General features: G+C 48.0%; 10 protein-coding genes across 10 annotated transcripts; 4 read left to right on the top strand and 6 right to left on the bottom strand.

Moving 5' to 3' along the window:
- Nucleotides 1–1973: 1973 nt before the first annotated feature.
- On the top strand, nucleotides 1974–2882 carry BDP55DRAFT_636607 (uncharacterized protein; the record flags this gene model as incomplete). Its single annotated transcript, XM_060572906.1, has 1 exon — nucleotides 1974–2882. One exon carries the CDS (start codon nucleotides 1974–1976, stop codon nucleotides 2880–2882), a length of 909 nt encoding a protein of 302 aa, XP_060424536.1.
- A 1065-nt stretch (nucleotides 2883–3947) lies between these two features.
- Nucleotides 3948–4574, bottom strand: BDP55DRAFT_636606 (uncharacterized protein; the record flags this gene model as incomplete). The annotated part of the gene is made up of 1 exon (XM_060572905.1): nucleotides 3948–4574. One exon carries the CDS (start codon nucleotides 4572–4574, stop codon nucleotides 3948–3950), a length of 627 nt encoding a protein of 208 aa, XP_060424535.1.
- Nucleotides 4575–5913: 1339 nt separating this feature from the next.
- On the top strand, nucleotides 5914–6296 carry BDP55DRAFT_636605 (histone 4; the record flags this gene model as incomplete). The annotated part of the gene is made up of 2 exons (XM_060572904.1): nucleotides 5914–6076; nucleotides 6133–6296. 2 exons carry the CDS (start codon nucleotides 5914–5916, stop codon nucleotides 6294–6296), a joined length of 327 nt encoding a protein of 108 aa, XP_060424534.1.
- A 213-nt stretch (nucleotides 6297–6509) lies between these two features.
- Nucleotides 6510–7115, bottom strand: BDP55DRAFT_678395 (uncharacterized protein). The gene is made up of 2 exons (XM_060575989.1): nucleotides 6965–7115; nucleotides 6510–6850 (listed from the first exon to the last, which is right to left on the bottom strand). The coding sequence occupies exons 1-2, from the start codon at nucleotides 6972–6974 to the stop codon at nucleotides 6597–6599; spliced, it is 264 nt and encodes an 87-aa protein (XP_060424533.1). The 5' UTR covers nucleotides 6975–7115; the 3' UTR covers nucleotides 6510–6596.
- Nucleotides 7116–9681: 2566 nt separating this feature from the next.
- On the top strand, nucleotides 9682–10689 carry BDP55DRAFT_678393 (superoxide dismutase). Its single transcript, XM_060575988.1, has 3 exons — nucleotides 9682–9820; nucleotides 9888–10086; nucleotides 10150–10689. Exons 1-3 carry the CDS (start codon nucleotides 9743–9745, stop codon nucleotides 10638–10640), a joined length of 768 nt encoding a protein of 255 aa, XP_060424532.1. The 5' UTR covers nucleotides 9682–9742; the 3' UTR covers nucleotides 10641–10689.
- A 2866-nt stretch (nucleotides 10690–13555) lies between these two features.
- On the top strand, nucleotides 13556–14022 carry BDP55DRAFT_678388 (uncharacterized protein). The gene is made up of 2 exons (XM_060575987.1): nucleotides 13556–13772; nucleotides 13805–14022. Exons 1-2 carry the CDS (start codon nucleotides 13689–13691, stop codon nucleotides 13988–13990), a joined length of 270 nt encoding a protein of 89 aa, XP_060424531.1. The 5' UTR covers nucleotides 13556–13688; the 3' UTR covers nucleotides 13991–14022.
- Nucleotides 14023–14250: 228 nt separating this feature from the next.
- Nucleotides 14251–14652, bottom strand: BDP55DRAFT_512474 (JmjC domain-containing protein; the record flags this gene model as incomplete). The annotated part of the gene is made up of 1 exon (XM_060567722.1): nucleotides 14251–14652. A coding segment is annotated over one exon (402 nt), but the record flags the coding sequence as incomplete, so codon positions are not given.
- Nucleotides 14653–16183: 1531 nt separating this feature from the next.
- Nucleotides 16184–17004, bottom strand: BDP55DRAFT_719579 (uncharacterized protein). The gene has a single exon (XM_060578442.1). It carries the CDS (start codon nucleotides 16972–16974, stop codon nucleotides 16303–16305), a length of 672 nt encoding a protein of 223 aa, XP_060424529.1. The 5' UTR covers nucleotides 16975–17004; the 3' UTR covers nucleotides 16184–16302.
- Nucleotides 17005–18293: 1289 nt separating this feature from the next.
- BDP55DRAFT_636601 (uncharacterized protein) lies at nucleotides 18294–18758 on the bottom strand (the record flags this gene model as incomplete). Its single annotated transcript, XM_060572903.1, has 1 exon — nucleotides 18294–18758. One exon carries the CDS (start codon nucleotides 18756–18758, stop codon nucleotides 18294–18296), a length of 465 nt encoding a protein of 154 aa, XP_060424528.1.
- Nucleotides 18759–19188: 430 nt separating this feature from the next.
- On the bottom strand, nucleotides 19189–20064 carry BDP55DRAFT_719577 (uncharacterized protein; the record flags this gene model as incomplete). Its single annotated transcript, XM_060578441.1, has 2 exons — nucleotides 19189–19937; nucleotides 19983–20064. 2 exons carry the CDS (start codon nucleotides 20062–20064, stop codon nucleotides 19513–19515), a joined length of 507 nt encoding a protein of 168 aa, XP_060424527.1. The 3' UTR covers nucleotides 19189–19512.
- Nucleotides 20065–21141: the final 1077 nt, after the last annotated feature.

The raw sequence follows: 21141 nt of genomic DNA, 5'->3' as shown, positions 1-21141 counted from the left end.
TGTCATCCCCCCTCGCCAGATACGAGCCTACGCCACGACCATATCATAGGTCATCAGGCCATTTCAGATTTCTGATACGGACGTCGCAGAAACCGCACATACACGTGTTACTCTCGGTAAGTTCGCCAACTCTAACGAAAATTGGACCAAAATTTCCGATCTCGCCGAGCGTCGTAGGATCCAAAACCGTATTCCCCAACGCAACTACCGCAAGCCAAACCCAGTCATTGCGGCGCTCAGCCACTTCCTACATGTACTGACCCTCCCATGTAGGCAAAAGGCTGAAGCGCAAAGCAGAAAACACCGCAGCATCCATTACTCCCAATTGGTCAAAGGCAAATCTGAAGTCGCCAACCAAGACGCAGAAGAGGCGTACCTCCGTAGGCTCCGTTAAGCAGCCCAAGTGCTCTTCTCAACTGCACGCCGACAACGAGTTTCGATGACAACAATTCCCCCTTGACTTCTGCGAAAGGTCAAGTTCCGGCGCCACTCCAATTCGAGTCAATCCAGTTGATTCTTCATTCGATCATTCAATCAATATCTCTCCTTGTGTCGGATTGGAAGTCCAATTCGACCTCGAGGCAAGGGGCCCGCGCAGGGGCCACTTACAGACCATACTTACGAGATCTACGGTCTACCTAACCTCCGGTTGGAACCTCTTTTTTACACCTTACGCAGAAGTTAAATATATATCGATTTTGACCTCTTCGTCACCCACGGTTCGAACCATCCCTGTGATAGGAATACCAACACCTTGTCACAGACAGTTGCTCGATTTCACAGCCTCCGCGCCATGCCCGACTGACTTCATAGCCGCAGATCCAGCCAAGTGGTACTCGATAAATCACCTTGACGGCAAACCAAGGCAGAAATTCAATACCGATTGTGGCTTCTTTTCATACTCTACAAACAGTGGCCATAGTCCGAGTATCAGTATGAGTGCACAGGATTCTCGGCACTCTTCATCGCCCGGACCGGTCGATCGGTTGGGTATGCCACCCCATGAAGCACCAAGATGTTGGATTGATGGGCAGACTAATCCCGTCGGTTCTCTCAATCATCCCGGCGCATTTCCTGATGACTTTGAATAAGGAAGATGAAAGAAACAGTCGTCGGCTTTATCGCTCTTTATTAACCATTCTGAGAGGACTGTGGGCGAAGAGGATGAACCGACCCGGGCAGGATTTACCTGAGACCGGAGTCTTTGGCGCAAGACTCTGATCTTTAGTTCTCTTCGATAGATCTGGCTAACAGTTCCGGCGCATTAAGAGTGTATAAGATTAGTCAAAATATTTGAACAAATCAATATAGTCCGCCAGCTTAGCGCACCTTTCGAGAAGATCCAGAGCAGGCCACACTTCTTTAATCAGATTCCTTCTCGCAGTCTAAGATTGCAGGCTTATGCTAAGACTACCAATGTCTTTTTGGTGTATTTGAATGGCTCTGATCGGACTTATAGGGGTCAGCGCGGCGTTAAGCCGCTGAGGTTCCGAAGTTCATCAGGCAGCCACATTCATCGTAGGTAGACGCACTTACTTCAAAGACAAGCATTAGCAACCTGTTTCGTTGGTGAAGCCTGAAAATCACCTAAGTTCGAACTTGTATGTGAAGATAGCTGTCTCTGTCAAACCAATCGCAGGCCTCAAAGCTGAAAAAGACTATTCTGAAACAAACTTGTCTAAACGTGACAAACATATCAATTATTATGGGCGAGCACCGGCCTTGGCTGGATGACAAAGCCATACCGCAGTCCCGAAGCTCGCACAGGACCGTTGACGCCAGGTGGCTGGCTATAATTAATTGCGAGGTCTGCGCCATCAGTGCCCTTACTAAGACTTTCTGCACAGGCGTTACTTTCATAAGAGAATCTAAATATCTTACGTATCATATGTTGAATACATTCGCTCACGTCACCAGAACCGACGACTACTAGTATATATATGACGGCAGATATACTAGCTTTGTGTAAGGTCATGGGAGAATCAACCGAATGCCAGTTCCCTGAATGCCCAGAACCAAAAGTCACGAGGGCTCTTCGAGGGACCCTACAGTATCACTACCAGAAGACCGCCAAGAAATACTGCGCCGTACATTCGGCGGCTATTCTTTTCAAACCTGGCCAATGTCGATCAGTTGATGATAATCTGTCCTTGAGCTTTTCAAGATGCAGCATTACCACGTTCAACAATGAACAGTGCAAGAACATGCTCAGACGCCAAGACGCGATATTTTCCCAACAACTCTTTGAGTTTACCGAAGGGATTTGGAGAGTCTGGCTCCTTTCTTGTGACTTACATAGGAGACAGCTCTCGAGCTTGACGAGTACCCTCTCTGGCCTCACGCGTCAACGACAGGAACAGCTGCATCAGCCGTTGTTTCCCCTACAATTTAAAGAGCTCTTGAGATACTATGATGGTGTTACGCACAAATTCCCATCAATGGATGAGAGAGCTCGTCGTTCGGCTGCAATGATTCTACAAAACTGCACCAATCTCAGCAGGCCATATGACTTCTCGAGGAATATCTCAATCTTGAATAGGATTGACTGGGAAATCGACCTGCCACTGAGAGATATTGCCATCAGTGGCAACGTCTCCTCTAGCGAGGGCACTGGAGATGACAGGGAAGCTTTCTTAGTCGACCAGACCATATCGTGGGGTTCTCTGACCACCATTTTGGTTGTTGAGCACTGGTATGACGAACTGCCTGTTGATGATGAGCTGATTGAAATCAATGTGCGAGGAAGAAGTCTTTTCTGCATTCTTGGAGCCATTCAGGAATTTTACGAGACGGAAAATCGTATAGAAGGCATGAGGCATACAGTGTTCGAAGGGCTCCAACTTCAGAGCGATGGCCGGTGGCATCTGTCCCTTGGAAGCTAGAATGAAACCTGGAGTCCGGGAATTGCTCTTTTGTATTCAGGAATAGACTGATGGAGATTGATATATGGTCGTACGACATCAGAGATCAAGGAACAGGTGCTCGTGGCGAACGCAGCCTGTGTTGTGCCGTTTCTCACCTGTGATTGTTTAGTTCGTGTTCTCTCAATTGCTCGTTTGCTGTAGCAATCGATTGGCAGAATTCGAAAATAGAGCAGCCAACTTTGCGCACCCCGATAATGCGTAATGGGACTGTAGTGATTACCTCATTGAGATACGGTCAATGCTTCGAATGGTCACCGTTCGTACGACGTCTCTTTACATATATCACAAGATAGGATCGGTATCAGCACTCAACGGCCACTCTCTCCTGCGCTGGATCACGTATATATCATATCTCTTTAGTATACAGACTACTTTCACTTCTTCGTTCTAGATGGATTGGTTGAAGTAACTCTTAAGGCACTTCGCATGTCTATTGCTGCTTGTCATAACTCGTGACGGCTTAGAACGAGGGCGAAAGTGCCCTCCGTTGCGAACATGGCTGTGAAAAGTTAGAAGAATTCCGAGAAAAACAGAAGCTTTCTCAGACTATCTAGCATGTTTAGTGATTCATTGACGGGGATAGAACACAACAGATCAGCGATTGAGGTTTGTCATGTCTTTTGATCAACCCGATCTAAGGGCTTAACGACTAGCAATCGCACCTAGCTGTAGTATTTCTCCCTAGGTCAAACTGTTCTACGTATAGTGGTAGTGTCGACTAGAGCCTGAGATGGGGACTTCCGCGCTTTGAGTGTTATCCCAATCCTGATCTCACCACCTTGTCAATCGGTAATAACTCCCTAGAGACTTATTGGCCGTCTTATTCCTAACATGACTATGATCAAATTTGATAAGTATGTCTTTGTAGATTCGAATCCGTTAAGTTATTCAACCAGACAGCAAGTCTACGATATCTTCACCGGAACGCTCTTCAAACGACGGGCGTCTCATATGGCGAATGGGGTCGGCAGACTGTATTTTGTGTGTTGTTTCCGCAACGTCGCTTAAGAGTCTTACGACCACTCACTCCCAGGTATTTCTAATACCCCAATAGGGATAGAACAAGTGGTAAAAGCGTCTTTCCTGCCTCATCAGCATCTGTGAAACTGCCTCTGGTAAGTTGTGAGAGTGCCTGCTGAAGGAGTGGATGAGGCCGATATCGCGAGGAAGAATATCAAGGGAGCCTTGATGCCTGTGTTCATCTGATAGCGAGTTACCGTTGGTGTCATAATGCTGAACTCGGCAGCGGAAATGACCATCGTCATCAAACCGTCCGAGAACGACGGGCCGCCTCGACGACTGCTTGATCGAAGTAGCAGACTTTGGCCAACCGAGACGTAGGGAGTATGTTAGCAGTAGGTTGTAAGCACGAGGGCTATGAATCAAAAACCTTGTGGAGAAGCCGAGCAATCCATAGGCAGTCGATACGACTGCGGCTTTCGACATGAGCACGATGTGGCAAGAGACTTCGAACTCCGGCTTTGACGACCGCGCTCGCTGGCCTGTCCGTTTCTCCAACGCCCTCCGATCTTTTCCTGCCACAATTTCTTGATTAAGACCGTACCAATTTGCTCGCCGACATATCTTGCGCAAACGGCGCCGGGGCGCTTCTCGGTACTGAGGCCTGCCTTCTTTCAGATAGAGCTTCATCCCTTCTACAATGATGAATATGGGGTCAATTCTAAGCGAGTCGAGATCGTTGAAGCCGCGGTATTCTACAGACGGTGGTTTGCTACGTATTTTATAAAGAGTATCGTATAGTTATAGTAAAGCAATAAATATTGTAATTGTTAGCGGTGTTCGATTCTCATACAATCGGGTTTAACCAAGTCGACTCCGGTAATCTAGTTTCTAATTGAATTACGATATTATCTCAGTGCTAATCAACTTTCACACAAATGATGTAAAACCCACCAGATGGTTTTCTTGAGCACTGCATTCCGTTAGCTCATTATGGACCGTGACTGGTCGAGTGCGTGCATCAGTGTTACACGTAGGTAAGGTTTATATTGGCAAGTTCAATGCGTAATCTCAAGCTACATTCATCACATATCCGTGATGTTATCAGGAATTGTCGGTGACAACCATAATCATCTTGTACTTTAGTTATGCTCCTGACATTACGTACTTAAGCAACACTTCAGGATAGGCGAGTGAGTAACTTCTGACTTGCTCATTACTAAATCTCACCCCTTCTTGAACAAGAGGTCCCTCAGCCCATTTGTAGCAGTTTGTTAACCTATAAAGCGCCTAGCCTTTGTTTGCCTCTACAAATCTTTACGTCAAGCTTGCATAGGTGGTCTTGACTATTATTGCATAATCTGTAGCTACCTACTTTGAACCCGAAACTCACGTAAATATAGTCGAGTCATCGCCATAACACCAATACAACACTCGAGCTGCAATAGCGGGGAAGTTCGTCAGCCATCAATCGAGAAAAAAATTTCTATATTTATACAGCTAGTTAACAGGTCTTTAGCTTACACAAAATCTGGCGTATGAATATGATATAGCAATACTTTAGTAGCTCAAAGCCCATGAAAAGTGCTAGGTTGCGCTCAAGGGATAACATAAATAGCATCAGAAGAGTAAAGTCTGCTGCCTAAGCTAGTGATATGTCATGCTCAAAGTTACGGATTTAGGTGAAAAGGCAAGTCTAGGTTGCTCATCGGCTTAGTCACATTATAGAACCTGCCCCATGATGGCACGGGAACCTTGCTAGATCGTAAGGAATAAGACATCATTCCCTTTTGCCCGACTGCAGATGAGTGTCAATATCGGCCATTTACTCAATTCAACGGGTAGTAAGAAATTCTTTGATACAAGTAATCCTATCATTGCGGCTGCCCTCAAGCTCGCTCACGGCGTCAGACCATGGGCGACATTGTATGATACAGAGGGATGATGTGACGAAACTCTCCCACTCAATCAGTAATGACCAAGATATAAGAATGATGGTCGTCTAGGGCACTATCAGCTCATAACCAAGATGAATAAGCCTTCGACCTATGCTAGCCCTGTGTCTCGTTACAAGTTCGGCGCGTTTGGCGCTAAACGCGGAAGCAAAATCTTCAAGGATAACATCAGAAGTATTGGTAAGCCAGACATACGTCGATTAGCTCGTCGTGGTGGCGTGAAGCGAATTAGTTACGGTTTGTGATAAGCTTCCTATCATACCATCAAGGATGACACTGACTGATATTTGGAGATGTCTACAATGAAGCTCGCGCCGCGATGATGTTATTTCTAGAGAATATCATTCGCAGCGCAGTCATGTATTGCGATCATGCAAACCGCCGGACAATCACGTCGCTAGATATCGTTCATGCGTTGAAATTGCACAAGAGGGTATTATATGGGTACGGCCACTAAACCAGTGGCGGTCCAAGAGTTATCATATCTGTAGGGATGGAAGTAAAAATAACAGCAGCGTCACTTCCGGCTGATACAAATTTACGATGTTAAAAATTCACAAGACGATGAAATTGTCACGATATCAAGTACGTGTGATCAGGCAATGCGAGCTAGCTTGTATCATTTCTGCCTTAGTAGACCGAAAATTGCAAACACCTTAGCCAGTCCTACTGCTTTTTCGGCCTATGGCGATCTTGTTCTGGCGGTAATTCATTAGAGTAGCATTCTCCCTCATCTTCGTGATGCGAAGTGTTAGGTTCAGCTAAGCCAGGATACACCAAGGCGAGCTGGTGAGCAACTCCATGTCCAAAAGCATACAGGCCGTATAGCGCTCGGAGATGGCTGAGGCATCATCATCGTCAGGCTCGTTTCGTGAAGCAGTCTTGCGGCCATCATATCGAAAAGTGCACGACAGTACAGCCGCTCGCTGTTTATCGGAAGATCACCGACTAAGCAGCATTGCGCGGACATGCAACAGAAGGAAAAGAGACAAGCTCTCCTGCTCTCGGGAACTATGCGGAGAGTCGTGAGCAAGAGAAAGCTCATGCTGTCCATTTTATCACGATTTGGACCCTCCTTCCATGTAGAGTTCTCGTTGCTTTGAAGAGACACAAAAATTTGCTTACTCCTTTTCATGAGAACGCGTAAACTGGAAATTGTGAATGGTTGGGCCCGCCTAGTATTGCAACGCAAGTCAATTCCGCCTGGGATCGACGAAGTGATGCTCTTGAAGGGATTTCTGCGCCCTGGAAAGGTGCCACAAAGCGGACTATGCACAGAACCGAGCGATTGACGTTGGCAACACGCAATCTGACTGGCTGTTGACAAAAGGACAACATGGGCATGATCCGATTCGCTGATTACCGGATGAGGATCATCTGGCATACCGAAAGGTCCACACGTGGCCGGTCTGGTATTGGTCTTGCTTCTAGATCTCACTGTGGTCTGTGCTGGACGTGGAAATTTCCTGGTACATTGAAACATTCGTCCACCACCTCGCGTAAAATTTGGAGGATCTAATAACATATAATCTAATCTGAGTAAGCCTAGAGGAATACTTTGGTGAGTCATTCTGGCCGTAGTCATGTCAGGTTGCGTGAAGCCAGAATTGTCAACACAAAGTTATGGCGGCAGTGGGATGTCTTGGCCTGTTAGCGGGGTTATTATTTGATCGCTAACTATCCTGGACACACGCTTGGCAACTGAAGAATGCTTACTTTCTCGATCAGAGTGGCTCTTCGCAAGCATTTCGCCCATGCCCTTCGTCTCTGTTTCGCTGCTCGGACGCGCACATCTGCGTAACGGTGTCATCCGCTAAGTCTTTTGAATAACCACCGAAGTCTTTGCTGTACGCTCTCGGCCCTAGGTCGGGAACCAGTGGGTGCAGTGCTCCTTTCAGTACTGCGGGGCCGGCTTTCCGGTCGCACAACGTTCCCGGCGCCCCCGCGTCCTACGTGATACGGCCGGAAACGATCTCTCGAAGGGGTTGAGTTTTTCATTTCAAGAGAGGGTGGGCAATCAATTGTTTAGCGTACTCGACGTCTAAACATGTAGAGAGGGAAAGACGTAAAGATATGAGAGAACCAGAGTCACTGATTCGTCTTCTTAAGACTCACTACCGGGAGGGGGTCTCAATACGGTTCACACGTTTCCATGCTGTTATGTTCCCATGTGAGGAACTCAATAAATAACTGTCACATCACGGAGGGAAAACGGGCAGGCGTTAGCAACAGCTGTGTTATAAGCAGTCAGGACTATCGTTCCTGAATCATCCGAGGCCCACCAAATCTTTACCCATAGCTTAAGCACATTCTTACCTCTATGTCGAACAAGTGGATACATCGATCCTCCCTACGCTAAGGATCATACGAAAGGATTTCGACAGGGCCATGCAGCTGTTCCGTGAACTTTCTGGCTGCATGGCACCTTGTCTAACTTCTTCACACGTTACTTGCCTGATGGGCTGCAAAGCATAACGGTAGCGCGTATCGCTGCGTTTCGATGCCATAGCTACTCCTCTCACCGAACTCTGTTCGTATTGATCGCCAATCACAGTTCATCTTAAATTCCTCTAAGATGGAAGATAGTGAACATCTCGATACCGTCACCTTAAAAATCGTGAGCTACTGAGATGACCCATCCCGTTTCCATAGCCCTCACTTGGATAAGGAGGTAAGTCTAGTCGATAAGAACAGCAGTATGAGCTCCTCTCAGGCTCCCATGCCTCTGTAATTCAAGCTTTGAACACATGCGGCCATTTCTAAGCAGTCTGAGTGCTTTTGGAGAGTCCAGACATAAGAGCTTTCCAGCCAGTGTCTATCACGAACAGATCATCGACAAAGCAGACCGTGAAACAAGATTTTTCCATGTAATCGGCAGGCCTTTTCAAGGGCGTGGCTACCTCGCTGTTTTCTCCCTACGCCTTGGTGATGTATATCTCGAAAGGGCGTCTCAGGTTAACGAGAGCGCATGAAAGAAGGAGGAGGCTCGTTCTCAGCCTGAATGCCTAGGATGAGGTGAGGACGGTTTCCCTCTCCCCAACTAAGGCAGAAGGGCGCGTGATAGACCGACTATGCGTAACGTTAGCTAGACTAGTAAAGAGACGAAAGTGAACTTGCAGGTAGAGAAGCTGTGTATGGTCGCATGGTGCGAGGCCGGCCCGTCCGCGATGTCGAATCTTTAGCCCTATGGAAGTCTCCTGTCCCATTAGCATAACTGTGCTGCTTTGGTTACGTTCGTTAGTAGTCAGTCTCTTTGTGATCTACTAGGTCTTGCTGGGTTACCGCCAATGAATTACAACAAGGCGTAACATAACCTTGCCACGCTAGCTTTTCTTGGTTTAGAGAATGTGGAATGTATTCCTATCATTAGTGGCACTGGAATGCCCACGAGCTGGCTCCCACTGTTTTCCCGTAGCCAGGTTGACACGCCGGGTCACGAACCTGATTCGGCTTGCGGCTGACAATTGCGTAGGATCAGGGGGGGGACTGCATCAGTTAGCTACTATGCTGCGATTCGCAACCCAAGTCTGTGTCCAAGAGTAGTAACACGTTAGGAAACCTCTGTCTCCAATTTGAAGCGCTCGAAGCTAGGTACGTCTTCAGGTTATTCCGCCGTTTAATCAGCCTATCCCGCTGGCTCCACAGAGCAGCGCTACATCTAGACACCCGGAGAGAATGCTGCGGTCGCCTTACAGATTAGACCATCTATCTAATCAGACGCGTAGCGCTTTGACTTGGATTATGCGCTTCTGATAGGGCCATGACAGTGATGCTGTTGGGAGTCAACAAATATTTAAATCGGGAAGTCACTGCACCCGCAAAGGTAACGATAAACATCCTCTTACAGTCCCATCTCCGACGACATTCAGCCCTTGAGCTATCAACAAAACAACGAACTTGCAAATGCATAAGATGCAAATTTACTTCGTCCTTTCCATCGCCGCTGTAGCTGTCGCCAGCGCTGCATTGCGAAGTACTGGGGTATGGCTTTTCAACCTTCCCCCCCACCCCCACATGCAACCATCCCGCTGACACCGTGTCGCCGCAGGAACTTGGCGATGCTCCAGTCGTCAAAAGCCCACAAGGCATCGTCTATGAGGCGATCCTTCCAGACAGGCCCTTCTTCAAGGCAGGTTCCATGACTAGAAACGTGCGAGGGACCATCACCGCCATGACAGCTCGGGATGGCAACGGCGTCGAGCTCACAGTCGAATTTTCGGATCTGCCAACCGAGGGCGGCCCGTTTGGTACGTTGGGAATCGTTTCCCACTGAATCACTTACTCATATCGGTCCGTTCTAACGTTTATAGCCTATCACCTTCATGCGGATCCAGTTCCGGAAGACGGCAACTGCACGAAAGCACTCGCGCACCATGACCCCTTCATCCGTGGAGAAGGTACACCGTGCGATGCCTCCAGGCCAGAGACTTGCCAAGTTGGAGACCTCAGCGGTAAGCACGGCTCTATCGCCGGCGACCACTTCCATCAAACATACGTCGATCCCTATCTTTCGATCGTGCAGGGGCCAGGCTCGTTTTTCGGCAACCGTAGCTTCGTGCTACATTTCGCAAACAAGACACGGATCACCTGCGCCAATTTCAAACTGGTCGAGAGCGCTCCGCCATACAACAACGGGACCGGCATTCCTAGTGCGGTACAGGCGACCAGTGCTGCACCTATTGCAACTCCTCATGACCACGTGCCATTTGTCGGCGCGGCATCGACAATGGGCGTATCAGTGTTTTTCCTGTGCCTGACGTGTACCGCGGCTTACCTAGTCGGCGATATTGGCAATATCTAAGTCTCGATATCCATGGACAACTAGATGACTTGAGTTTGAGTTTGCTTTTAAAATAGAAAGGGGTTCGAATGGGATATCCATCAGGCTTCCAGTCGCACTAGAATATGATTAAAATTCTGGTGGGCGAGAGTAGAGGGTGGCGCTTGTTGAGGCCATGTTCGGATGGAGGCATACCTAACGTCACTCCTGCATCTACAATCTGGTTTACTCGCTCGATAGATTCCTCTCCCCATTATTTACCACCCTCCCTCCGTACGATTTGTTAGCAGTAGACATTGTGGATAAAATCATCTTCATCGAGCGCTGAGATTAATACGACTATAGCCATCTGAAAATCTAATAAGGTTTGTTTTTGACTTCCTACCTGAAAACGTACATGATGTTGAAGTGATCAATGACCCGCGATAATGACGATGGACGGTGCCATTATGAGTGTTCGTGCATCGAAAACCAGCCAGAACTGGCTTTGAGTGCTATGAACTGTCGGGGTTTTCGCCACACCTTTGCAACAACACACGGCCCAACCAGACTCGTATTCCGAAGCAGCACGTGGCCTGACACCTTGGACAAAGCTTGACGATTCGCGAATAGCTACTCACCACGCTCCCTATCTCCGCGTACTATCGATCAGCCCGCCCTGTCGGGCATACAACCCAATGTTCATCAGAGACAACTCCCAAACCTATAGGCTTTGTTGGTATGCGCCTCTTCTCGTGACGATGCAAGCTGAATCGCCTTCTCCGCTGCAACCTCAGCTTCTCGTTTTCCTGTCGCTGCGCCAACCGAAGATACTGTTTACGGAGAATTGTCTGCTGAAGCGTATGCATTCTTTGCAGTGCACTGTTCACCTCTCCATTTGCTTCTGAAAGTTTATGTTGCCAGTTGGACACAATGATGTCCGTTTGATACTTGTGCAGTCTGCAAAGCGCTCGTTTTACGATCTCTCCGAGCTTAGCGTCCTCGAAATGAACGAAGCTGGCTTCTTCGAGATCGCTGCAGATTCTTTTCTTACAACGGCCGCCAGATTTGGCATGGCCTAAACACTCCCCTAGCGCCTTCAAATTTACACATCTCATAAACCCAGCGATCGGAAATAATCTGGATGCTATCATGATGCTTCAGGAAGAATGATTAATTGGTAGAACGAGCTTACTCTGAGTCCGATCAACTAGATCACCATCATATAAATAGTTCGACCAGGCAAGATGGGGTTGCTATCACCAGCGAAGGCTGTCAGACATATGTCCTTCATTAAAACTGCCATGACCGAAGCATCCATCTAGGCGACTAAGAATATGCGTTCATCGCGTGACGGTCATCTTATGCAATCGCTACTTCAAGCTTATTCCGCAGTTGCACACCAAGACTTGTGTTCGACTTGAAGCTCGTGATCTGATGGCCTTTCGCAGGTCCCACTATGAATAGTCGTCAGCTCACGCTCGCGCATTTTGCGTTTCCATGACTGTGACTTGTTCAAGGCTCACAAAGATCCATTGTGTCACGGCAAAGATGGCCAGTCATCTGACACGAACGAAGCCTTCGCAAAGTCAATATGCATGGCATGACAAAACCACACGGGCAGATTTCGCACCTTCTCAATCAGCCGTCTTCGTTTGTCAGATAGCACTTCGATAGAGAAATGAAAATAGTAGAGGTCACCATAACGGCCTAGATGTTGGCTTCGGCAGTCAGCGCAACATCGAGGATGAACCTGGTGGTAATGTGCGTTGAATTTCCATCAGCTATCCCTAGTGCGTAATTCCATTTGGAAGCTCCTCGATTACCAAAATGTCAGAAGTATATCACAGGCGTAGTACATGGTGAGTCAGATGGACAGCAATTATATCTGTCCATGTCATAAATATCTTTCGATCTAATTCTAGTAAGGCTTTGTATTGCTCACCATGGATGGGGACTAGAGCAGGAAGCGGATTTGTCAGAGCAGTCGACCCTCAGCACGCCTCTCTAGCATGGCCCCCACGGTGGGAATGATCTGTTTCCGATTACCTCCACTAGAATGCTCCACTCCAGGACCACACAGATCAACCACATACCCCTCTTTTGTCAGCTGGATACGTACGTGGATCAGGTTCGGAACAAAGCAGACAACGGGAATGATTGGCATCTTCTTCCCCATGGAATAGACTGTAATCTGCCAGTGCGCATTCCAAACTTTCCGGCAGGTGTGTTCCGGTCGAGGGGCGCTCTCCAACTTCCATGAGGGTCTACCATTCGAGTCTGTAGTGCCGTTCAATGAAATGTTTGGGACATCCAAGCAGTGCAGAGTCACGAAAACACCTGCGATAGGTCGTTTCTGCGTGTCGAGTACTTGCACAGTGATTTGCATAGCTGGCGAATTGTGACTTGCTGTACGTAGGCGATGTTGGAATCATTCCAAGCACATGGCGCTGGGACCTTTTGTACCCCATCATGGCTATGGCTATACTCAAGTTTAGCGGAACACGTCGCATGAATGGTTCGAAGAAACCAACGTGATCACTTATTCTGCGATAATTGAAACTACCATGGTAGGATAACACGTTATATCGCGTCCGATGTTATGTAAATAACGAGCTAACAAGTGCGAGTGGTGATCAACCTCTTACCAACTTTCTGCGCAAACCCGTCAATTTCTTGGCCAAAGAGTGTTCCAGCTCTATATCACATATGATCTAGTGCGTGTAATGAAGTGGGCAATGCATAACATCCACGAAAGTGTAAAAGGCAAGTATAACACTTGTCAAGGATGTAGCGTTCTCATCCTGTGACACTAACAACTTCGGTTCGCATACCGATACATCAGATATAACATCTCGAAGTAGATACCTTTGCTAAGCTGTCAGCTGCTATAACACTCAGGCCCGTGCACCTGCCTGCCTGACTGCCAAATGGCAGTTTTCCATGCTTTGGAAAAGGAGACGGCGCATGTTCGTGATACACACTATTGACATTGGGGTCATCAAGCATTAGAGATTCCGTTAGCAGGACGAGCCTCGAGGCCGGGAGCTCGCTACGACATTCTTTCAGCCCCACCTCCGACGAGACCTAATGGCTTGCGCACTGGCCCTTGGCGGATGTTCTTTGTTCTATTTCCTTTTCCTTCTTCAGTGGCATCTTCTTGTCTGCGGGTCTGTGATCCTGCCAGCGGATCGGCTCACTCAGAGGATCTTTCGCATACTCAAGGAACCGCTCTGCCCAGGCGTCGATGGAACGTTCTAAACCAATTCATTCAGGTCTCTGAAGCAGCTCGACGACATCTTGGGCACAACGGCCGCACGTGTCTGTCCATCCTAGAGCTACATCTCGCGTCGGTGCAACTTATTCCACCATCTAACATGCACGCCCAATAACCTCCTCATATCAAAAGAAATCTTCACAACATGTCATCCATTCTATGCCATCGCATATTTGCTATCCTACTACGTATGCGTGGATTTCTTCAATTAAAACTCGATGTATTTTCGCCTAGCTTGTATGGCGTTCCTGGGGCCTTTTGGCTTCAGACCTCGCGCGTCAAATCCTCTTGGGAGACGCCACCAGTATGCCCACATCGATCACGGCTGCAACAAGTGTACGTCGATACGACTTGACCGCAGTTGCCCCACATCACGTTGACAGCCTCTGCGAGGTTCTCCCCCATATTGACGACTTGGTGGTATGTCCCTGGGAGAGTGACTACCAGCTCTCCTTCTCGACAGATTATCTCACTGAAGTCAATGCCCCAGTCACGGAGAGCCTCAGTCGTTACGAGCACATTTGTATGCCGCACAAACTGTGAGCAGTGTGGCGCTGCGCGTTGAGGCCTACGGGCTTGTGCGCGCCACTGGAATGTCTCGCGGCATTTCTTCTCGAAGGCTCTCACATTCTCTTGCTCTGGCGTGACGAACAGCCATCGCTTGGGGGCACCCCAGCGTACCATGTTGACTGATGGCACAGCGAGGTCCTCTATATGCATGCCGCTTCCAGTGAGTGCATGTTTCGCATAGTACAGATACGGCGTCGTAATGCCCGGCTTGGCATCGTTTACGAAGAGGCTCTCGAGCTGAGGACCGCAACTCAACAACGACGACGGCTTACCAACCAGACAAGACCAGTCGCCAATATAGTAGTGGCCGTACATGGCTGTGCGTCTTTGTAGCGCATCAGCTGAGAAGAGGTTGTTTTTATTAAGAACTGCGGGCGCGTAGTTTGTGAACAAAACCATCTTCGGGCGACGATATGCGGTGTTGGCGTATTGTAAGTGAAACACAGCGTTTCCCCGCCGCGAGGGTTCGACCTTCGTCATGTAGAAATCCACTCTAGCCGTGTCGTCGTCTGTTTCCAGTGGGAAGCTGGCGATTCCATTTTTGGTAAAAATACCTGACGGACTGTAGTCGGCGATGCGGCAATGCCAAAAGCCTTTGGCTACTGTGTCTGGGTCGTTGCAAAATCGGGCCAACGTAGCACTGGTACTAGGGCCCAAGTCTTTCAAAGTGATAGTGACTGTATCAGAGGTAGGGGTGAGAGGTGATGAGATCGGTCGCGATGAGAAACCTAGCCTTTGCGATTTGTTGTTGGTATCCATGATTGTAATTGGCGTTCGTTGCGATGTTCTAGCTCGTGTCATACAAGGATATTCCGAAGTTGTGCGAAAGCTTAGACTAGGGACGGGGACTTAAATGCCATCAGCTGCTTTCACTTCAATCGGCTCTTAGTCAACAGATCCTCCTATTCAGTCATGCTTTGTCACGAAAATGTCTCCCAGACACAAGGTTACAGAAACACATGAATAAGAGGGTTTCTCTCTGCCCTACTTGTACACTTCATACGATGTGTCAAACAGCTGATTCCTAGATGACACTGCCGTCTGTTGGCCCCTTTGTTGATTTCGCAATATCTCACGAAGATAGACCCCTCTCACTACCTGGCCCATTATCTCATCACAGTAGTCGGCCCACAAATCGACGAAATGACACAAGCCCTTTATGGCTTGAGCAAAAAAAGATAGCTGTGACCCTAATCTCTGTTCTCTAATTGCTACGTCGCATCACAGAATGTCGAACAGAGCTAGGCTTAACTCATCTTCAACGCATGAATACGTATTCAAGGAAGGAGCAATCTGCCATTTTTTGCAAGACGACAACCTACTCGCTGTCTCATTGGTCTCCACCAATGCATAGCGTTATAAGCCACCGCTCACGAAGGATGTTGATTCGTCGGATCTCGATGACCGAGCTAACATCGACACCATTACAACAAACTCAACGTAAGTGATTTCTCACGCAGAATATTGAACATACCAGACCCCGAACTCCAGGATCACTTTAACTTGTATCGTTGGGGCAAAGACAGCACGTCAAGTATGTCAACCAAAATGGGGAGGTATATAGCGGCGATGACTTCGTTATCTGCTGCATTCATTCTATTTTCTATGCTTTTTTCTGTACATCCGTAGACGCGGCTCGTCGCGCAGCGTAAAGGATATAGCTGGCTGCCCTTGTGATAATTACCCAAGTCCCCACACATATCTACATGTCGATTTGTTGTTCTGCGTCAGTCCGTGGGTCAACATCTATGCTTTGCTATGCAACTGTCCGATAAGGTCATAGCGTCTTGCTCTCCACAACCTCGCGTGATTTTGCGGAGGAGACGATGCGCTCTCTAGTGTAATAGAGAACTCTCTTTACACCGCATTCCGGTGATTATTCGCTCCACTGCTTGCCGAAACCCTGTGCGGCAAGTTCGAGCGATAAGGCGGACGGGTTCCTGCCTCTCTGCGGTGCCTGTAGTGCGTATTCTGAAGGCATTGCTGCGTGCGGCATGGGCGTTCTACGATGGACGTTTGGTATATCAAACCCCACGATCTTCCGCTGCCAGAGTAGCTGCTGTTGCATGCTTTGTCTGGTTCGTTGTAAGTCGCGGACGAAGAGTAAGGTCGCGAATAACTTGTCCCATCTCGCTGGGGACGAGCCTGGGGGCCCGAATGGATCATAGCTGGGCTCTCATTCTCTTCCAGGTCTTGCTGCGAATCGCGTTTTTCGGCCTTGGTCAGAAACTTGTCTAGTCCCAGCTCCCGCAAAGTAGGAAGCGGTACCCCCGGCTTGTCGATAAAGTGGTGCAACTGGCCTCTCATCAAGAAGCTGGGCTGTGCCGACATGAAGGGAGTAATTGGCGTGTTGCATTCTAAACCTGGACGGCAGTGAATCATCGTTCTTGAGTCAAAACCACGGCCCTCAAATGGTGTTCCACAGCTCATGTTGACGATTTTTTTGCAGCGATCTTGAGAAGAAGCCCCGCGAGCGACGGAGACCGTAGTACATCTTATGCGGCTGCGGCTATCCAAGATCAGCAACATCTCGAAACGAACTTAAAGGGGAAAGGTGTCTTGTCTACGACGTGCAGTGTTGAAGAAGCAAGTCGCCTCATTTAAAAGCGTGCATCAAGCAATACCGTAGGAATATGTGGTACAATCGGTTGGCTTTCGTCAGTGGTGTTACTGTTATTTTTGTTTTCATCTACGAACACCAGCGCCGTAAGTTGGCATAGGAGGTCTAACGCTGGTTAGTTGGCCCACTTTCCCGCCGAAGCTCACCATCCCCCTGCCTCTAGCAAGCTTTGACGATCACCAACGCAATCGCTAACGGGTTTTGAAATCCTCCCCACCACTACACGTAAATTTGACGGTCACTGGACGACCGCGGCAAAGCAGGATGCATGATACTGCGGATGGCGATGCAACAGACTGATTTCATCGTCAGGATTCCCGTTGCTCGAATACATGTACACTGCAGAAGGACCCATGATCACATCTCAATGATTGTCTCCACCGTAAGTCAGCCAGCAATCCCGAATTGTTCTGTTATCCATTAGTAGAAGAGAGGTAATTGAGAACGAACTAGCTAGAATACCTTTGTTGTCAAGACGTGGCGATAACCGATTCCGTCCACAAGACTAGGGCTCATTCGTCCATAAGACTAAAGCTTATTTTAATGGCTCCGATCAACGCGTTACGTCCGACTATGTAGCCAAGCATCGTTATATGCAGCGCGACTCGCGTTCGACAGCCTCATAGCTTGAACTCAATAGTCAACTTAATCTCACATCTCGGCCTTTGCAGCCGATGATCACTGAATCTAGACATCATGGTACATGCTCCTCGTCATTGATATCCAGATTCGGGCGTTTAGGCAGAGTATCAAGGCGATATCAAACGTTATTCTCCAAGACAGTTGACAGTGGTGCTTGTCGTAAGACACAGGTGGCCTCGACAGCTGGCTGCGGTGAATGGCGTTATGTTTGCGATATGTGTGGTGTTCAGTATCAGGGTTCACGTTCACGACATTCAGATTACCTCTATGGTTCGTGTGCGGGTGAAAGCAACAAAGCAAGTACATTGTCCTGTTTTGATACGCTCTTGTCACAAAACATGGCATTTTCCAGCACCGAACTATCTACACTTTCAAGAAATATGTCGAGGTCAGTCCGCAAGGTCGTATGCGACCAATTCCAAGTAAATGACAGTGCTTGAACTACCCCGAGACGATATGGCGCTAAATGATCCATATAGGAGAACTCACAGTTTAACGCGTCAAAGACAGCCACCTGGTATATAAAGAAAATAACCTAGAAGGCATATTACCATGTCATTATTCTATGAGCAATATACCACTCCATCTAATCAGCAGTTGCTTCGAAGGCGCCTTCTTCAAGAAACACATCCCAAATCGACGATCTCAGATCCGGCAGAGCCATGTTCGACTCCACGGGGCTTTCCAGGCCAGGACATGCATGTCGGAAACACGCTTCCCAGCGGCACAAAACTTGTTCGCAAGTCCATTGAAGCCGTCTCATCGCAGGGCAGCATGGGTTGTTCCTCCTAGTTAGGTGTATTAGATGTTTCCGAAGGTCGCTTGCACACTGTTGCCATTCATCCAAGAATGAGACGATATCTTCCTTTTCTGGGATATATGGGAGGGCTGTCAGAGGCACGGTGACCACATCACCCTCGTCGTTTCGAGTAGATAATTTGGCTGGTTTGCCGCGAAGGCGCCCATTATTTACTTGCTGAGGTCTGGGAATTACCCCAGATAGGAACAACGAGTATCTTGACAGGCGGATGCTGGGAATAGGAAAGTCCATATTGGCCGGCGCTGTGCGTGTGAGGATTTCAAGACAACTGCTTGATTCGGGAAACTCAGTCCTCGTGGTAACTGGATGAGCACAAAGATGGAAATAAAAGGCTTTTATGGACGATCAGAATGTACCGAGGATGAATTGAGATTTTCAGCAAGTCAAACTAAAGACATTGGTGTGACTGAATTGCCATTCGTGCCTACACCGGGACGTCGTCCGCCCCTGTTATACCTGTAGCGGGCCTGATAATAAAGGAACGTTCAACTGATAACGTTTGCATCCACTGCATTCGGAGGTGGTGTGACTAACTATTGGTGGACATGTTTTGGGCATTGCCGTGACGTGAGAATTCGTGCCATATCCACTGATGTTAGGATTAAGGCAAGATTTTGTAGTCCTAACGCACTCTTGATGTTAGCAAGCACCACAGTGTCAACTATTATCGCACCACCGCAGAATTCCATTTTCGGTTGGTGGGGTGAATTTGCACTGGTCTCGTTGGCCTGATTGTAGCTGAAAGTACATATGAATGTTATGACGCTATGGAGACCCGGGTCGACGGGGGCACGGCAAAGGTATATGCGCTTCTTCGAAAGACGCGGAAAATTCGTTTCTAATAAGCTGGGATTCTTTTCTGACTATTCACTAAATTCATCTCTGGAAACCAATGCGAGGTTTCGCCACATCCACAGAATTGATAGTAATCAGTCGTGTAGAAGCCAGAAGAAACATCAACTAGACAGGCAGGTTGACCTCTCCATCAACAATACCATTGGCCATACAGAGGCTCAAATCGACCCAAGGTGCCGTTGTGATGGGAATCATCAACGGACCCATCATCGGCCTCGATATCGGCAATGTCCACGTTACTCGTATGAGAGTCTTCCTTGCCTTTGTCCTGCCTATGAGCCGATTGGGCGGAAGGCAATCGAGATACCGTCTTCCACCCGATAGTTTGCACAGGTACATCCAAGATGGCGGCAACTCCTACGGCGCCTTCGTACAGTTCAAGCCCCCATATGCAAAGAAGCTCGTCTTGATGATCGACGTATTTCCATGACGTAGGACGAGAACCTTGGGCAATGAATGAAGATGACTGCAGTGCCTTGATGTCGCCTAACCAGCGAGACAAGGCTTGCACCTCCGTCTGAGCAATACGCACAAGTTCTGGGCTCGATTTGGAGCCTACGCAACGCAATAGAATGTTTTTTGAGTTTTGAAAGGACTTACGGAGTCTATGAACAGTAGTTCGTGAGTCTTCGTCAAGCGACTCGATCAATTCAGCAATCTCGCGATCGAGTGAAGACGCCATTTTCCGGAAACTACGACAGAAGAGTGTATGGGCGGGGTCATGTACAACTTACTCCAGGAGGTAGGCTTACAGCGATATAAGCCATTTCTAATCGAAATGATCGGTGCTTTCCCGCCCTGCTCATATAATTTTGTTGGTTAGTCTCAACGGCCCATTACGATATGTAAGCTCCGTGTGATGGCATTACGGCATCGGTACCTTGAATGAAGTCAAGGTGAATGATCATTTACAAATAACTCTTTTTCTCAAAAAAGCGCGCTCTTATCGAGAAATATTTTAATCCGATCGTCTCGTGGCACTTGTCAATTACGTCCCTCAGCCCATTTGCTGTCGGGCATATACAGTACAGGGTGCCTGTATGATAGTAATACTTGCTGACTATCAATCCTACTTTGATGAATTCCGATCAGCTTTGCGGTCTTCCTCGAGGCAACTAATGCGTTATTTTGTAAGAAGACGCTCTCCAAGTGTGTTTCAAGTCACGGAAGACCAACCAAACCTAAGCAATGACATAGTAGCGCATCTCTTGCCCATCGTGTCCTCCGTGGTCATCATTCTGAGCATAGCAGCCTGTGCTTTGTGTCACGAAATCGCCTCATCCAAGTAATGAGCTACCATAGCTAGACACAGATGCGAAAAGTCGGAACACCAAGAGAAGAAAGAGAAATGACTGACTTCAAAGCCAGATCGTCTCGGACCTAACATTTCCACAGTTTTTATTGATGCTTCAACCTATATGGTCAGGACTTGATAATCCGAATGTGTTTACGTGGTTTGTATGATCAGAGCTAGTCTGAAGCTCATCAAAACATACTAGAGCGATATCTGCCAATACGCCCTGATCTTTTCAGTGTTCATGCAAGCATGAAGTACCAGTGTAGAATATTGCCAATAGGCCGACTTGGACTACCGTTTTTACAGCCAGCAGCTCCATTCCACCCATCACAAAACAGCATTAAAAAAAATAGAAATGTTTCCAACTCTAAAGAATGCTCGACCTTCACTAAGTATTGCTTATGTCACTGCCAATTTGTAGCATAGAGCCTTGCTTCTCCGAGTTTGCAGATGTACAATTGT

Source organism: Colletotrichum godetiae, assembly GCF_030913485.1.
Source record: "Colletotrichum godetiae strain CBS 193.32 chromosome Unknown BDP55scaffold_56, whole genome shotgun sequence".
NCBI lineage: Eukaryota > Fungi > Ascomycota > Sordariomycetes > Glomerellales > Glomerellaceae > Colletotrichum > Colletotrichum godetiae.
The sequence above is the reverse complement of the archived record's forward strand: the minus strand, read 5'-3'. Positions and strand labels throughout refer to the sequence as shown.

Coding starts and splice junctions, on each gene's coding strand:
- BDP55DRAFT_678393 (XM_060575988.1), top strand. CDS start 9,743: ATGCATAAGATGCAAATTTACTTCGTCCTTTCCATCGCCGCTGTAGCT. Junction 9,821..9,887: donor CTGCATTGCGAAGTACTGGG/GTATGGCTTTTC, acceptor GTGTCGCCGCAG/GAACTTGGCGATGCTCCAGT. Junction 10,087..10,149: donor AACCGAGGGCGGCCCGTTTG/GTACGTTGGGAA, acceptor TAACGTTTATAG/CCTATCACCTTCATGCGGAT.
- BDP55DRAFT_678388 (XM_060575987.1), top strand. CDS start 13,689: ATGGCTTGCGCACTGGCCCTTGGCGGATGTTCTTTGTTCTATTTCCTT. Junction 13,773..13,804: donor ATCTTCTTGTCTGCGGGTCT/GTGATCCTGCCA, acceptor GCTCACTCAGAG/GATCTTTCGCATACTCAAGG.
- BDP55DRAFT_719579 (XM_060578442.1), bottom strand. CDS start 16,974: ATGTTGCTGATCTTGGATAGCCGCAGCCGCATAAGATGTACTACGGTC.